At 39.6% G+C, this 17,223-nt stretch overlaps 1 protein-coding gene across 4 annotated transcripts in view; it reads right to left on the minus strand.

Moving 5' to 3' along the window:
• Positions 1 to 17,223, minus strand: part of VGLL4 (vestigial like family member 4) — a 112,191-nt gene that overhangs the window by 11,664 nt on the left and 83,304 nt on the right. For 3 of the 4 annotated variants that reach the window (XM_075096608.1, XM_075096610.1, XM_075096611.1), the window contains one exon: positions 12,267 to 12,456. In XM_075096608.1, coding sequence (XP_074952709.1) covers positions 12,267 to 12,456 — 190 coding nt within the window. Of the gene's footprint in view, positions 1 to 5,800; positions 7,460 to 12,266; positions 12,457 to 17,223 lie in introns of those variants that run through there. The other variant, XM_075096612.1, reaches the window with a different exon arrangement.

Genomic DNA, 17,223 nt, shown 5'->3' on the forward strand with positions numbered 1-17,223 from the left:
ATTTTTTTTTGTTGTACAACCTTTAAATGTGGCTGTCCTGTTCCCTGGCACAGAGTGGCAGTAATTCACACTCATCCTACAGCAACAGGCTAACTCTGCCAGCTGCTTCAGGAAAAGGAAAAAAAAAGAGGCCCACCAAAGGGGACAGTTTTGCTTGCACTCACTTCCAGCCTGCAGATCCTTAAGGAACAGATGCCAAAAGTATTACTGTACCTCCAAGTGAAGAAATCACAGACGTTTCACACTCCCTTTGGCAGAAATAGAGCCCTAAATTGAAATGGTTGTAGTATAGGAGCGTGTTTCACTTGCAGAAAGATCAAGTATCCACTTACAGTGCTTTTTAATTATCACGTAAGAAGTTTTTGCTTTATACAAACAATGCGTAATACTGCTTAAGAGTAAACTTTCGTTTGTGTAACCTAATTCAAATAGAATTTCAGTTTTTTCAGCATCTTCATAATATTATTTTTCTAACATCTTTTACTGTATTTATTCACAAACTCTTAAGTCTGAAAGAGGACAGATGCTTTTGTTAAAGACTGTTTAAGGATTTATAATCCACTGATATAAAATATCTTCTCCACATGATGGGGATCATTTCTGCAAAAGAATCTACTTGCATACATTAATTCTGTTACTGTGAGGTGGGAAAACAAGAATTTAAGGTGATATTTCAAAACACAATGATATATAACCAGAGGGAAAAATCCTAAGTTTCACTTACTCAGAATTTTTTAAGCAATCCAAATTAACTTAAAAAGCCCAAACAAAACCTGAAAGTATTAGCAGTTTGCTCTTTGAGTGTCAGCCAATTATCCGAAGTATTCATAACATGAAAAAATACTCTAAACAGCCCAATACACTCTTCAAACCACATCTACTTTGAATAGCTGCCACCTAAATACATAACCCTTTTTCATCCCATTCTATTAGCTTTATGTTTCTCTGTTACTTTGAGCAGCCTTTTCCTTTTATGGCTTAGTACTCCATCACAAAAACCTTTCAAGCAGGCAACTTGCTAGAGATTATTGTTTTTGCAAGAAACACTTCCTCCGCAGAACATGGACATCTGATATGGTTTCCTGAGAAAGATAAAGAATGCCCTCCCTTTTTGCTATTGCTGTTATTTAAACATCATTTGCACAGTATATTCCCCGCCCTCCCCAAGGAAATCTTTTGGACAAACTAAAGATCGTGTTCAGACCAATGCACAGATAAGAGTGATGACTGACCTTTCATTAACGCCTTTCTTGAAGCAGAACTACAGCAGCCACGCGTCCCGTTATGGTTCTGGAGGACTCCGCAACAGCAGCTCACTAGCCAGCTGGCTACAAAGTGGTTCTTTAACCCAGGTCTGTGGCTGGCAAAACCTCCATTTCTTCCCCCATTCAAGTGTGGTTACCAAGGAAAGAAGCAGGTGGCTAGGTCTCCACTTTCTGCCTCAGGCTAGAAACAACTCTGCAAAGGCACCAAGGATTTTAAGCTGCTGCCTCAAAAGCTTCTCCAGCCACCAATAATTAAGCCTAACTCTTCTAAGAAAAGAGCTTTTGTTCTTTTGAATTTTTCAACTTGAGCACCAGGCCCAGTTTGGAGAATGAGGCATCCACCCTATTTATGCAAGCTCGCTCAGAGTCAGGATGCATGCACCAACCCAACAGTACCTATTTTTCCCCGCTCTCTCCACTCCTCCCTAATCATAATTCTGTAGTTCCTTCCCTTAAACAACTTCAATTCACAACAATTTTATTTTCAGCTTAGTGCTGCAGCCAATGGAAAGACCTTTGAGATGAGAAGTCAAAATAAAACCATTGAAAACCTAGTAACAGGAAACAGGATAAACTTACATATAAACAAACATAGGTCAGACTTTCTATATTTATCCTCACCAAATAAGATTTTCAGAGATAAAATCTTGGACCAGAGAGTTAGAGATTTCACAGTAAAGAAATAAGATGTGAAATGCATAAAGGAGTGTCCCATTAATGCCTGCCTGCACCAAGCAAAAAGACTCAGATACAGAAGAGCTTCCCTTCATGAAGGCTTAATATTCACAAGTATGAAAGAATGCAAGACAACTGCATGATGTAAGACCTTAGTCAAAAGCCAAACCCACAAAACTAAAATCTAAATCTAATATACAGTAAAATAAATTAACACAATCTCAGATTCTACTTATTTTTCTCACAGGATTTTTTTGTTTGGCTATCTTTGCTCCAACACTCATAAGGTTGCTTTAGAAGGTAGCACTGGTTGATTTATAATGGCAATCTCTCATTCCATCCATAAGTAAAACTCTGGGATTTATTAAACGAAAAACTATGTCACGACTGGAACACATGCATACATCTACAACCCAGGAACGATGACAAAGTTACCTTACTGCAATAGGTACAGACTGCAGGTTACCTGTAAAAATCTGTAGATCAACTTTAAAAAAGAAAAAAATTACCCCAGAACCTCTGCTCACCCACTAATTTCTCTGCTCTACCACCTGCTCACTCAGCTCTAAAACTCCTACATTTAGGTTCTCATTTTGTGTGGTACACCTGATGGTTCATTTTAAAGTACCACCATTTTTTTAAGAGGTTTTATGTGATGCCATACCTGAGATGTAAATAAAATTTCAATATACTATAAATGTCTGGAAAAATTCTGAAATGGTAAGTGATCTCATTAATTCTGCTGAGGTAACTGTAAATATGAATTAGCCTGTTAGGAAACTTAAATAATTTTTTAAAAAGTCAATAATGGCTCAAAAAGTAGAGCTAGAACAATAGAAAGTTCCAGTGTTTCAGTACTACTACAATAACAAGCGTCTGGGTATAACTGGATGTTGCAGTAATTGCAAAAGTTTTCCTAAAATGCACTATGATTTCTGGAGCATAAACATAAGACCATTTCATCTCTTAAAGTTTTGTTTAACTGTATCTAGGTGGAAACCAACAGCTGAGTACAACTCCTGTCAGCTCTGACTTAGTTTTCAAGGACTGAGGTACAAAAAATACTCGGCCTCCTGCCAATCGCATTAGCAAAAGAGGAGAAACATTCTGGTCCTCTAACCTGCAGCGCGGTGTCACTGGCTTGGCTGTTGTAAGTGCTGTCTAACAGCCTGTGAGAGGGGCAGCACGTTTGGAAAGGAGACAGGAGAAGTAACCAAACCTTTAAGATTTATCTGATTCAGCCACGTCCCCAGAACACTCTCTTCAAAGACTGACAGCAGCTCCAGATGCCTTTGAAAAACCTGCACAACAAACACACTTGAGAAAATGCCTAAGAGAAGAACTATTTCTGCCAACTGTGAAGACCAAAAGACAGAAGATGTATTTCAGAAGCTGAAAAAGCCTCCACAGAGGACGCAGTCTGTCTTTAGGAGACACTGCTACTACAGCACTTTTTGGGAAGATACTTTCAGTAAAACTGCAAAATTCAGACATATCAATGCACAACAGAAACTCAATCCTATGGTTGCCAGTCAGGACCCAGAACTAAGGCTTCATTGCTAGCTCACAAGTAAACTATACAGAAGTTGACACAGTATCTGTGTGCTCGAAGGCACAATAATCTTATCCTGAGAAAGTCAAGTGAAGCTGGTGAAATAGCACATGCCAACGTTCACGTCTGGAGAGCAAGTCAGGCTACTGCATACATTGGGACAAACAGAACATAGATTGAGAAAGGCAAGTCACCACTGGAATGGAAACTAAAACTAAGGCACTTGTAATTGCTTGGAGGGGAAAAATATCCAGAGAAGCAAATGATAAAAAATTATAAAAAATGAGGTTAAAGAGACACTCCAAACTTTCCCTAAAATTTCTAACAAGCAGGAAAGAAAATCTGACAGTGTAAGGAAAGAACAAAGAGGCTTCCATGAAAACAGCTAGAAGGTCAGAGGGGTTACTGGAAAGATTCAGAGGCAGCTGTAAAATGATTAATTTGTACCCAACTGCAATGCCCACTCAAACACCTCTGGCAGACATTTCCTCTTATGGTCTACCAATTCATGTGCTGGGTCACATGCAGCTTTTAAAATTCAGCCATGTTAACACCCTTTTGAAGTCAAACTTGGCACATGCAACTAACCTTTCGTACTGAGTCATTGGAAAATACTGTAAAAACTATTTATGATCACACAGAGAAAGCTATGGGCCAATGTCAAGAGAAAGCTTGCACATAAAATACACACAGGAGCGGGTCATGTCCTAGCGCAACAAGATTAGCCACATACATGTGTGCTCAATATTGCTGAGGTACATCAGTCTGTTCTGCAGGCCCTGGGAAAACTTGGTGGTGTTGAAATTCAATGATGAAACTGTGCAGAACCATTAGAGGAAATAAAAAATGGCAGTTATATTTTCTTATTGCATTTTCTGTGTTGTTCCTTACAATATTTTCTACTTTATCTGGAAAAAATACTTTGATTCATCACTCAATGCCTGTCACACAACTATTTTTGTAAAGCTTAGGTCAATCTGTGAGCTCCAAATTTTCAAAAGCTTATGGGATTTTGTTTAGTTCAATCACAAAAAAGACTGCATCAGGTAGAATCTTACAGTAGAGGAATATATTAATCATCATCTTAAACTAGATGATGTGGGAAGTAAAAGATATCAACAACATGAGAATGGCAAGTTTACTTAGTAAAAGCTTTAACAACACAAGCCAGTCTGAAAATAAGGTCACAGTACTGGAATTAACTGTCAGATTGTCAGGAGATGGGATTATAGAGCTTTCTTTTCCAACTTCAATGGTTCTTAAGAGACAGAGGGAAAAGGGCCTGGATCATTAAAGCTTACAAATTATGGTCTCTTATCCACCAGATGCACAATATAACATTGGCTGACGTGAAGCAGGAAAAGCTGAGAAAGTGCATTAATTCGCTTTCAGACAGCAATTTCAAAAATTCTAAAAACCCCCAGGCTTCAGACATACACTGCAAACAACTTTGACAGACAAGGACTTTAAGAACGGGACTTCGGCAGGAACATTGGAATCGACCTGAACTTGGCCGTAATGCGCAACTCCTCCATTATGTACGGTAAGTGTACATCTGTGCAACATTAAAGGCTACATGACACAGTAATTAGTGTGTGCTGCGACTTCTCCCCAGATGTTTTAGAAAGTTTTTCTCATGGCTTACCAAGCTCATCCCAGCCCCCTTTTTCTTTCTCACCAGGTACTTCTACACTCAAGTCCATGCAATAAAATGAGTGAAACCCAATCCCCACACTCAGATGGGCTTACGGGTACAATAAGCCAACAAATATACTCTCTATGTTCACATTCCACTGTATTTTAGGAACAATATTTACACTGTGAATGAGATTCTTGGAGAGCCGCTGAGCTGCATAGCTTGTTTACAGTGTGAGAGGAGTTATGTAAGAAATTTAAAGGACGAGTCAATTTCCATCAAGCAGTATGGACACAGGTCTCTGATGTAGCCAACACCACAGCAACTACAGATCAGAGCAGATTCCAGCAACCCTTTCTGCTGGGAGAAGTGGTCAAATAACTGAGGCTGAAATGTCCAGGCTTCAATGGCGGCAAAATCATTTTATTTCCACTGCAGTTTTCTTTCGGGATAAACCTAAAGGAAAACCTAAAGGATAAGCCTAAAGGAAACCCCTTGGCAGCCGCGGGGCGGGCGGGCTCAGGGTTCGGGGACGGGGGCAGCGGGGCCGGCCTCGCCCCGCACTCGCTCTCTCAGCGCCTGAGGCGGGCACGGCCGGGCCCCGGGGCCGCCGGCCAGCCGGGACGGGCGGCGGCGGCGGCCGGGGGTCCCAGCGCAGAGCCCGGTACTAACCTCGGAGCGAGCATTTCCTGGGCGCAGGAAGGCGGCCGCGTCCCCCCTTCCCGGCCCGCCCGGGGCCTCACCGACTTGGCAAGCGACTGAGGCGCAGAGCGCGGGCCCCCGCCGCCCCGTCACGATAAGAGTCCCAGCGCCGGCCGCCGCGGCGGGCTGAGAGCGTCCTCGAGGCGGCACCGGGGAAAGGCGGCCCGGGCCGCTGAGGGGCGGCAAGGCACGACCCGAGATTAAACCGCTGCCTTCCCCCAGATCGTTCTTTCGGAATCATCAGCACGAAGCCAGCAGCACCGTGAGCCGCGACCTGCGCCCTCGTCCCCCCTCCATTTCCTCACGCTCTGCCTCAGGCTCGGTACCGAATACCGGGGCGAGGGCGGGAAATGCCGGCTACCATTCAGAGCACGGCTCTGAAACGTAAAGATGGCCACAGCTGTTTAAAGACAGCCACAGGAATACTTTTCACCTTTCAACACTAAGAAATAATGCCATTTATTCAGAGTCAGCACTCAGCAATTTTGCAGGAATGAGTTAAAGCCAGTTCACATGTTTTTGTAGCACATTACAGCATGAGAGAAAATGAAAGGAGACTGTCCAGTCCAGCACTTTCGGTCTGGGGAAAAAAAAAAATTACTTATTCAACCAGAAATTAATGTAACGTTTTATTCCAAATCTTACCCTTACAGAGTCATTGTCTATAGCAACCGTGTCCATAACATTCTAATTCTCAAGAGCGCAACTTCCTAGTAAATGATACATCTGTCAAACTGCAGGAAACATCTGGGAAAATGCTTAAATAAAAGAAGTGTGATTAAACCTTTGTTTCCAGACGGTTAGGATATACAGCTAGAATATGTTTGTAAACGTTACTGGTTGTTTTCTTGCCTCTTGCTTAGCTGTCAGACTTTCGGATTGGTACTGAATTTCACCTGAGTGTAGATATAGGATAGTTTATGCAATGTAAAATTTCCCTTTAACGAGAATAAAGATTGGCCCCTTGTGTAAAAAGCCAACATCGGGGCTGAGGGGACTCGTGTTCTGCTCCTGTGCGCACAGGCCTCCTTGCCAGCTCCTGTATGGGGGAGATTCTTTGGGTGGGTGCTGGTAGCTCTGTACAATGGCGACAGCTTTTTGCTTCGCAAGGTATCCTGGAGCCTTAACATCTTATGGAAGTTTTATGCTCCTTTACAAAAGAAGGAAAATAAAAGTGGAAAATGTTCTATCAAAGCAGAATTCTGGTGCTAGCTAGCAAAACCTTTCTGTTTGCAAGTGGAGACACCTGAACTAACATTGCCTGATTTTTCAAGTACTTAAAACATATACCCAAATTTTGACAGATCGGGTCTTTCTGTGAAGGACTGATAAGCTATCAATTTTTAGCCATGAAATGGTTCATAACAAGCATTTCACATGTGCTTGGCTACACTCCTGAACTGAAAGGGACTTGAGTACTTTCTGAAATACTCCCTTGGATACAAACTTCTGCAAAACTCAGCATTAAATATTAACTCAGATACATTAGCTCTTTCAAGTCCGTCTCTGAAGGTTCAATTTAATGTACATTTGCCGGAAGTGATTTAAGAATAATTTTGTGTAGCCTGTGATCTCCATTAATAAATAAGAAAATATGACCGATTGATTTGGTCCATCATTCAAGCAATGCATACAAGAAAAGAAGAAGAAAAAATTAGGAAAAGCAGTTTGAAACTTGCTCTGTAAATCCTTTGTCCACTGTAATCAACAAGATTGTAACAGCTCCACTGGCAGTACTGAGGATTTCAACTTCAACGGGACTGCTTTGAAAACACCATGTTAATCCTAAAATACTTCAAAGGCATATTCCTGCCAAGAGAACTGAGTGAGGATGCCTACAAGCAAATGAGAGACATTTTGGGTGTTCTGAGTTGTGTGTGTTGAGGTATTTTTCAATTCCAATTTGCCACAATAAAATGACAGTGTAAACATATTTCTTAATACCACATGAAGTTTGGAACCAAAGAAGCAGTAGTTAGCAGAAAAGAACTTCTCTGAAAACTCCCATGCTACCTCTGCAACCCAGTTCTAAATCTTTTCAACCCCTGCTTGAAGCTGGAGCCAGCCTCAACCACAACAGGAACCTGATTTTCTGCAGAACATTTCCACCCTGCATTCTCAGCCAGGGTCAGGGGATGGTAGGGAGGAAGGTGACAGAGTACTCCTCTAATAGGGTGCGTCGTTCATTGAGTACTTCAGATCTTACTCAAAATTCCTTACTTTGAGCTACTACAAGCTTGAAGAGGACACAGCTGACCCTGCTTTGAGCAGGAGGCTGGTCAAAATGACCTCCTAAAGCCCATTCTAACCTGAATTATTCAACAATCTTTGAATCCGGGTAACTTTCAGGACAGCTTAAGACAGATATTTTTTTTTTTAAAAAATGTGCCAAGGTAATTTCTATTACAGTGTCATTAAAGTTAGCAAACTGCATTAGATATTCATGGTAAGGAAGTTACATATCTGGCTGCTTGCAAACTCCAGGAATCTAGCCTGGCTTTATGGATCAGATTTGCCATGATTCTTTGCTGTAACAAAAGTGAAGGCACAACCTAGAATGTGAAACAGAAACATCTGGGCCTGTAGTTATGTCCAAAACTAAACATCATCTTACATGATACACATTCAACTACCTTATTCACATGTAGGCCTTTCTTTTATTACAGGAAAAAGTCAAATTATATATCACACAAATCAAGAGATGATTATTCCTCAGACATCTGTGTAACAGCTGCAAATTTTTGCCGTAAGAGGGTTTCAATCTATAAATTAACTTTCATTGTGGTCCTAATGCCACCAAACCAAATGGGAATTGTGACGGAGTTTGGGAGGGAAATACTCCATTCATAAGGCTGCTTGTCCCAAACCAAAACTGCTAACTTTCAGCAAAAAATAGTCCCCTTCTAATACAAATTCCAATGGCCAGTTTCACATATAATTTTACCAGTAACAAAAAAATCTGAATCCTTTTGAAGATGTCAGTGACATCTATTCACTTCAACCTTAAATATAGTGATTCGATCCCACAATTGGCTAGCATGCAAACTATTTTTAAAATTGCCACACAAGTATAAAGTATTAGCCATAACTGTCCCTCGCCCAAAAGCAGTTAAGTATTTGCTCATTCCTACTAAAAGTCAGAGAATTCAAACCAGCCCAGCGTAATTTCTTAAAAAACCAAAAAACTAAACCATTGCGCTCTTTTACTCATTTCCTTGTTTTCTTTGCTACTTGGCAAACAAAATGCCATGGGAAGAAAGTGCTACCAGGCTCCTCCACTCCCCGCAAGGACTCTTATGGCAGAACTGATGCCCACTGGGAAAAGGCTGATGTCAGCTCTTAAGAGCTCCCTGCAAGGATAAGGAGGCCTTTGTTTTCAGCTGAACTGTGAAAATGAGAAAATGCCTCCAGCCTGACAAACAAGAAACCCACATAACATAGGTCAGGCCTGAGAACTTCGCTTAAAGGTACATCACGCTTCATTCGTATTCCACTTATATCACAATGCCCAGAGAGAGTTAATTTTACACAGGACTTGCCATGAAATGCTAAATACACCTTGGAAATAAAACAAAGCGGCTTCATTTCTTAAGACTGGTATAGCTCTCCAGCCACTTTACTCATACATAAAGTGCTCGTAATTCTTAGATAAACCAAGTTCCTAATTACTCTTCTGTAAATCAAGGTGAATTTGCGAAGGCATGTGAAAACAAAGGCATGTTTCAACTTGAGGCTTAAAATAAACTTGCTTCTCCTTTACAAAGCACCAGAAAATAAAGTATGGTACAAAAAGCACATTTTAATTCAGCATGATTATATGTCAGCAAATGCATTTTAAGTAAAACATTTGAGGGACATGCGAGAAATGCAAATAAAGGAATTTCACATTACAATGCCTAGGTTTTAATTTGGGGTGAAAGTATTCGTTTTTCCCAAGAGAGGATTTTATGGGTGTAATTTCTGTGACCACAAAAATACAGAAGATGTATACAGCCCAATATCCTGCTGTAGGTAAGGTAGGAAGTTTCACATACTGATTTTTTAAATGATTTGTTTATCCTAAAGCTCAGAACTATCTCCTCTGAAAAACAGAGCCTTTGCGAAATTCTTCTTAGTACAGGAATTCCATTACATATTTTAGAAATACAGTAGGATTGCCAGGGCATTTGACTGACTACTCCAGAGCCAACTGTACTCCAGTAGTTGCGTTTTTCCATGATAAAAGTAAACGTACCTGAGTACAACTCAGAGAACCTAATCAAAGAAGGTAAACTGGGGACTTACACCTTAGCAGAGACTATCTCAAAGCATTCAATTTCAGAAGACAAGGCTGGATTTGTAATAAAATAACCAAAGCATTTAAATGGATTAATTCCTACTGAAGCACAGTGACTGTGATGCTAGGGTGCTAGTACCCAAGAGTTAACATCCAATTGCTAACAAAAGGTTCTGCCATTTATAATGAACCACAGCACACAATTCTTGTCCTATTTAATTACATTTCCAATCACAATATGCTGGTGTTAAGAGGATGAATATACACCTGCTTCACAGTTCTACCAATGCAATCACAAAGACCCAAATGTCTGAACAAGAGCTGCTTGTGATTATAAAGACTTCTCTCTTCCAAGCACTGACTTCCAAATGAAAAAGATCTGCCCATCTGGACATTTAGAATAACTGACGACATCCAGCCAGAGGACTATGGATTTAAACACTGCTATGTGGCAAAGATGTGCAGTCTGTAGTCCTAATATTGACTGGGACAGTTACGCCCAGGATCAGTTTTCGTATCACCACCTCTTTTGTCCTATGCTTTCAGGGGACTTTGCCCTGAAAAGTTCAAAATACATAGACTCCAAAGGTGGTCTGATTTTTTGTAATATTCAGTTGAATATGGCCAGATCAAACTTACAAAATAAAGTAGAAAAAAAGATGGCCTCGAGTATGCTATTTTAGATTGTGATTCATCTTTAGTAGATGGTTTAACTGAAATAGATTAAATCCCATCACATGAACCCTAGGCAGACAATCAGTGCTTTTTATTATTAGAAGAAAAGATGCACATTTCATATGTAAATTCACATAAAGAATCCATTGAGTAAGGATGTACCGTACTGGAAAAGATCAGATAACTTTGAAATATATCTAATGGATCATACACAATAACTGCCTGTATCTTTTAGTTTTGAACCTTGGTTGCACGAGTCTGTTGGTCCAGACTTCATTATTTTTATGGCCTCCACTGTATAATGTGTTATAATGTATGTAACTGCCAGCTGTGTTTTATTTCATCACTAGGCAAATGAGTTTTAAAAAAAAAAAATCACACCTTTTCCCAGAGTTACATAATGGCATTCAAAAATGCCATAATTTCTTCAGTTGTGTTATGTATGTATGCCACAGAAATATAGCATATGGTTCGTTCCAATACCAGCGTTCTCAGCTTCAAACAGAGGCTATAAACAGTTAAGTTTTCATGGGAAAGAACAAGGTATGCTGCAAATGAGAAGTCTCTCTCTGCTTGAGAGCTTTTATTGTTTTGCATTACTTCAGTGCCGGATTCCTGATTTGTAACAAATTCCAAGACTGCAGACTACAGGCCCAGCCTCTGATTAACACTATGGTGATTTATTTGAGGATAAATACCTCTGTCCGCATCTTATGACTGCACACAAGAGTCCACAGCATTGTGGAATGTGAGGAATGCAGAGGCTGCAGGAGCTGAGGCAGCAGGAAAAGGCGCACAGCTATCAGGCTGCCCTGGACTGCTGAACCGCTCAGATCACTTCCTCCAGTCAAGAATGAAAGCAATTCTCTAAGGCTGTACTTCATTCCAACCAGACTTGCATTCCCAGGAATGAGAACAAAGCAAGAATGGCATTTGACGATTACCCAACACATGCACCTAACTCATCAACACCTTACCTGTATGAAAAATTCCACATCTGACTGTCAGAGCTGCAGCGCAATTGTTGAAGTAATGTTTAGCAACAGCTGCAGCTGGCACAGTTGTCAAGGCAGACTACAGAGCAGCTGGCTCACAATCTCCTGGCCTCAGAAAAATGCAAAGCACTTCTGTTTCCCCACCCCCATCAGCAGCAAGTACAGAGTGCTCAGAATCTGGGGAAGCGAAAGGAGCAGATTACAAAGAACAAATGAATGATACTTTAGAACTTGCAAGGTGAATAGGTATGTTGTACTATAAATAGTTAAATTGGGCTAATTCCTCTTACTTCATGCTGTATGAAAACAAAAGAAAAAGAAAAGTCACTCATCTAATTGCACCAGCCTTTGTGCAGTTCTTCAATACAAACTGGAACAAAGGGAAAATCTAGCACAAAGTTTTAAACACAGGGTGATTTTAGCACATGCAAAAATGAAGAGAATAGCATTAAATTCCATGAACCAGAGGTAATAAAAGCAAGACACTTACAGATGTGGACTGAACATTCGACTCATTTTAGAAACATGGTCGTTTTCACAGTCTAGCTCATCATCCCCTTGGTCCATGCTGAGCTTTCTCTTGTTGGGACTGATAGGAGGAGGCCCTGTTCGATGGTTGGTTAGAGCAGAGGATACTGGAAGAGACTGCATTCTGGGCTCACCTCGTAGAGCTGCTTCACCTACAGGAAGGAGACAAGTAAGAATGAACATGACAGGGAAGAGAGAGGTAAAATATCATGCTTTTGAAACCATTCTTGCAGAAAAATTTCCCAAACAGATGTCAGGTCTGCATAGGCACATTTAACATAGTTGTAAGATAAATAAGGCATCACAAACCACACTTTAGTGCTTTATGCAGGAATAAATAGTTGAAAAAAGGTAATATGAGAGAGATCAGCAGCGCACCCCAGATGATCTGAAAGGCTGACCTAACACATCTTTCCAACAGCATTTTTATTCAGAAGCATTCCTTCTTACAAGCTGCCATTCCAACCCTGAACTTTCATTACCTCATTCTGCAAAGCATGACTATTCGCTTTGTTCCTTTTCTTATGGTTGTGGTTATAAATTCCAGGGCTACAGCTCACATTTATGCCAAATATTCAAGATCTAAACCCAAATAAATGTTCAAATTCTCAAATCATTCCTTTTATAAAAAGCTGTCCAAAACAAGCTTGTCTGGTATATAACTGTGCAATGTAAAAATTAGGGAAAAAATTGGAACTTGCTGATGCAAGTGTTAAGTTTGTCCTTAACTGTCTTCTCTATACTTTCAAACTACATTTGGAGCAATGAACAAAAGAGCACACTTATTCAGCACAAGCATCACAAAACTGCAATGTTAAGAATGCTAATTTTAAACTAGGCAGACTGGTGGTAGAGTACTGAGTAGATTATAAATTTTATATAATCTAATACTTAACAGAAAATGCCATTCACAGCATGCGGGAGCTGTGTATAAATAATTCCAGAAATGACAGAATTAGCTTGTGCATAAACACATTCCTGTATTATTACCAAGCATGCATTAAAGTGTGACCACAGTACTTTTACCATTTCAGTTAAATGTCTCACTAAATGTATAGCCTAATGCACAGTGCCGCATTTCACCAGCAGTTATGGACTTTACTGGAACTCCATTCTGACAGCCACAGGTCATATTTAGACTTCACAGGGATTTAAAGATGTTAAAAAATGCTTTTGGGCCTTCATAAGGGGCTTGGAAAGGAGCTAAATTAACCCTATTCTGGTAATATCCCTGAAATAGCCACTTTTGCTAGAGTTTTAAATTTGTATTTTTCCTACACTGCCAGATGCATTTTGTTTTCTACATGGCCATAATTCCCAGAACTAAAATTAGGATAAAGTTAACTCCATCTACAGCCGTGAGGTACCTAACAATGGAAATCTTTGTATGCCACCACACATTTTCATATCATCGCTGATGCAGATGGTTTATAAAACATTGCCCTAATTCCACATGCGACAAGTACTATTTTGTTGGAAAAGGAACGAGTGAGAAGAAAACCTCCTGAATGTTACCAGTAAAAACAAGCATTCTGCCAATTTAGTCAGCATAATACACCGACCTATAATATACCCCAAGTAATGATTTCTATTAAAGACTCTGGCACCAAATCTAAATAGGAACTTTCCATCCCAGCTCTAAATAGTAAAAACAAACTGTGCTCTACTGCAAATGCTCTTAGACATCCAAACCTTCTCCTGTTTGAAACAACCAAAGCAGCAATTGGGAAGCCCCCACAACCACTCTAATGTCACAAGAGAAGCTTTTATCAGAAAGACCTCTCATATAAAATAATCTCCTATCAGTAAAATTTCTGCATTTTTTTTCTTCAGCCTGTATATTTTGCCAGTAGAAACCTCCACCTACGTAGTGTTCATATTCTAAACTTTAGAAGTAAACCACATCATACCAGTTTCTCTCAGTGAGGAATCTTCTGTCTTTGAAAAAAATAAGTTAACAGCAATGTCAAAACTTTCATCAGCTAAGGTTTGTGATACTTTCACCCCACCCATATGCAATCAGTCTTGTTTCTCAAGTATCTCAAGATCACATCTGAAGACTCAAACACAAAATTCCATTACAGGAATTACAAATTCCATGTAGGCACCTAACTCCTACTGACTTCTTCTGAGCAACTCCCTGTCAGGAACACAGACAACTTAAATATCCAGGTAAAGCTAACTCTGATGTTTACAAAAGACAAAAACCTCTAGACATTGTCCAGTTTAGTAAGTTAGAGACTTTTTCCCAAACAGTGGTTAGGAGCCTGATACTACACAAGTACCTCAATGGGATTTTTACTTACAAAAAAACAAACCCAACCAGGCAGGCAAAAAACCCCAAACTATAAAAATTCTTCTTCTTATATGTATGGTAACAAGAGTATTTATATATTAACATCCAGACTGAGTAGAAAATCTGGTAAAAACAGATACTGCTATCGTGCATTGGAATTAAAGAAACCCATTTTAAAGAATTTTAGCAAAGAAAAGGAATGGCTTCTAATTAAAGCCTACTGAAATTTGGTAATGCATTTTCCTAATCGTAAAGTAATGTGGCAATTATGCAGGGGACACCAAGGACTTCAGATACCTTCTGGTATGTTTGTTTGCAGCACCACAGAGCCATTTGGCCAAAATTAATCCAATTATCACAACTTCGAACAAGTGGCAGCGGTGAGCAGGTAAAAGCAGCAAGGGCTCTTTCAGGACAGATTGGAAGATGTTGAGCACCTCCTCATGAAAAGATACAAGTGGCCAGTGCTTAGCATCTTGTATAGTCCATCCTGCAGACACAAGGCAAGCAGAGATCAATACTAAACAAAAGAGTCCAGATAACAGAGTAAGATCAAGAAGAAAAATAACCCTACTTTGTTTATGGGTATAAATCGCATATTCATATGCTGTATTTGTTCTGCACCATGCATTCTCATGTGGCCTGTTAGTTTGATTAGGGCTAAAACTGCTTTTTATTTAAAAAAAACCCATGACTTTTCCCCACTACTTTCCTCCTTACCAAACTTGAATTTAAACCAGAGAGGGAGAAACCACAGCAGTGTCTACCACACAAACTGCTGTTTTACTGACTACATTTGTCTCCCCCAGCTGACCACACTCCATGGTAACCAGACTAGCATCATACAACTGGCAAGACAACACTCTGATAAAACAACTGCATTTTATAACATTCCCCAAGTCCAAACTCCAGTCTTCATTCATTACTGTGACGGCTTGTGTCTGCACTGCAACTGAAAGCAGAGATAGCAAACACATCTATTGTGCCTCTCATAATACCTCTCTTTGTTTCAGCAAGCAGCTGGTGTAAGGCACTCCAGATCTGCTTTCAGGTAGTTCTTCTTACAACTATTCATACCAGTCTTTTTTTTTTTTTCTTTTTCTTTTTTTTTTTTCTTTTTTTCAGAAAACTGTTAGGCAACATGATAAATCACAGGCAAGCTAAACAGAGATAACAACATGACATAGTGTCTGCCTAGATAGTAGTACTGCAGTACTGCACTCAGTTGACAGAAGTCCATGCAGTCAGCAAGAACGTTCTTTATTTTAACCACTTACGAGCCTACACTGAAAGTGATTTAAATTAACACATGCAAACTAAATGTTTGTAAAACCAGCAGGGCTCTTTTCAGAATATACACCACCAGGACAGTTCTCTTAAGCAGAAACTCCGTTTCTCTTGCAGTTCAGTCAGCAGTATCTGCATCCTTACTGAAATGTCCATGCAACACAAATACCACAACAGCAAAAGTCGTGTTTTTACAAGTGTGGATTTGATAGCAAGACACCAGAGAAGTCTTAAAATATGTCTGAGAACTCCAGGAGTTACCAAAGAGTGGAAAAAAAAACCCCCACTATTTTGGCAGCTAGCTTCCTTCCTCTCTGACCTAGCAACTCAGTATGGGCTGCACTGAGACAGGGCTACCATATCCTGTTCCCCCTCCCAATTTCCTCTCTCCTGCTGGCTATTATTAATGCATAAAATCTGAGCATTGCTTACAATTCAGAAATGAAAGGCTTCATCTTTCCAACTGAAGATTGACATGATACAGACCATAAGAAAGATTGCAGTGTAACTCCTTGAAAGAAAAATTCCAGCACTGCCCTTGCCCATTTTACTTTTTCATTCTGCATCTGACAAATGGATTTGTCTACAAGAGTGTCAATAGTACATGAAGATCTTCAATGGCAGTTTTCTCTACTGATCCAAGATCAAAATTTAGCCCTCATGACATATGAAACATTTCTGTTAACAAGCCAAGACGTTCACCAAAGCTATATATATATTTGTGAAAAGAATACTATATAATGACATTTGTTTTATTTTCTACTCCTATATTCTAACAATCGTGAGATTAAACTGCAAATAGATTGGACTTAATTTATAAACTATTGCATGTCTTCTTCAACTATCTCATGCTCAGAAGTCAGTCTTTGCCAACATAAATTAGAATAAATGACAGAAAATTTCCAATTCATGGACAAAAATCACATGACTTGAGATATTGAGTACCAAGAAGGGAAGTCACTGCAAATTATTCAATTCAACAACTCATCAAAACAAGTTGTCAAAGCAAAAGAATCTCAATACAGTACCAGAGAATTAATCTGCACATGTTGTCAGCTGCCTAGTTTGGTATTACTTCACAGTATACTATACATTGTAAGAGGACTGATATCCTTAAAATTGTGAAACTCCCCAGAAATTAAATCTGTGTGATATAGTTAGACTACAGACAATCTTAAAAATATGTAATTTAAGGCAGATTTAGTTCGCTTGCTTGACCAAAGAAGAAAATGAATGAATCCATTCAGATTCCTCAGTGGTAAATCTTTGGTTCATGAAAAAAGATATCCTAACAAACAGTCACAAATTATATTTATCTATATAATTGCTGAATATT

The sequence above is a fragment of the Phalacrocorax aristotelis genome, chromosome 6, assembly GCF_949628215.1.
Source record: "Phalacrocorax aristotelis chromosome 6, bGulAri2.1, whole genome shotgun sequence".
Classification (NCBI taxonomy): Eukaryota; Metazoa; Chordata; class Aves; order Suliformes; family Phalacrocoracidae; genus Phalacrocorax; species Phalacrocorax aristotelis.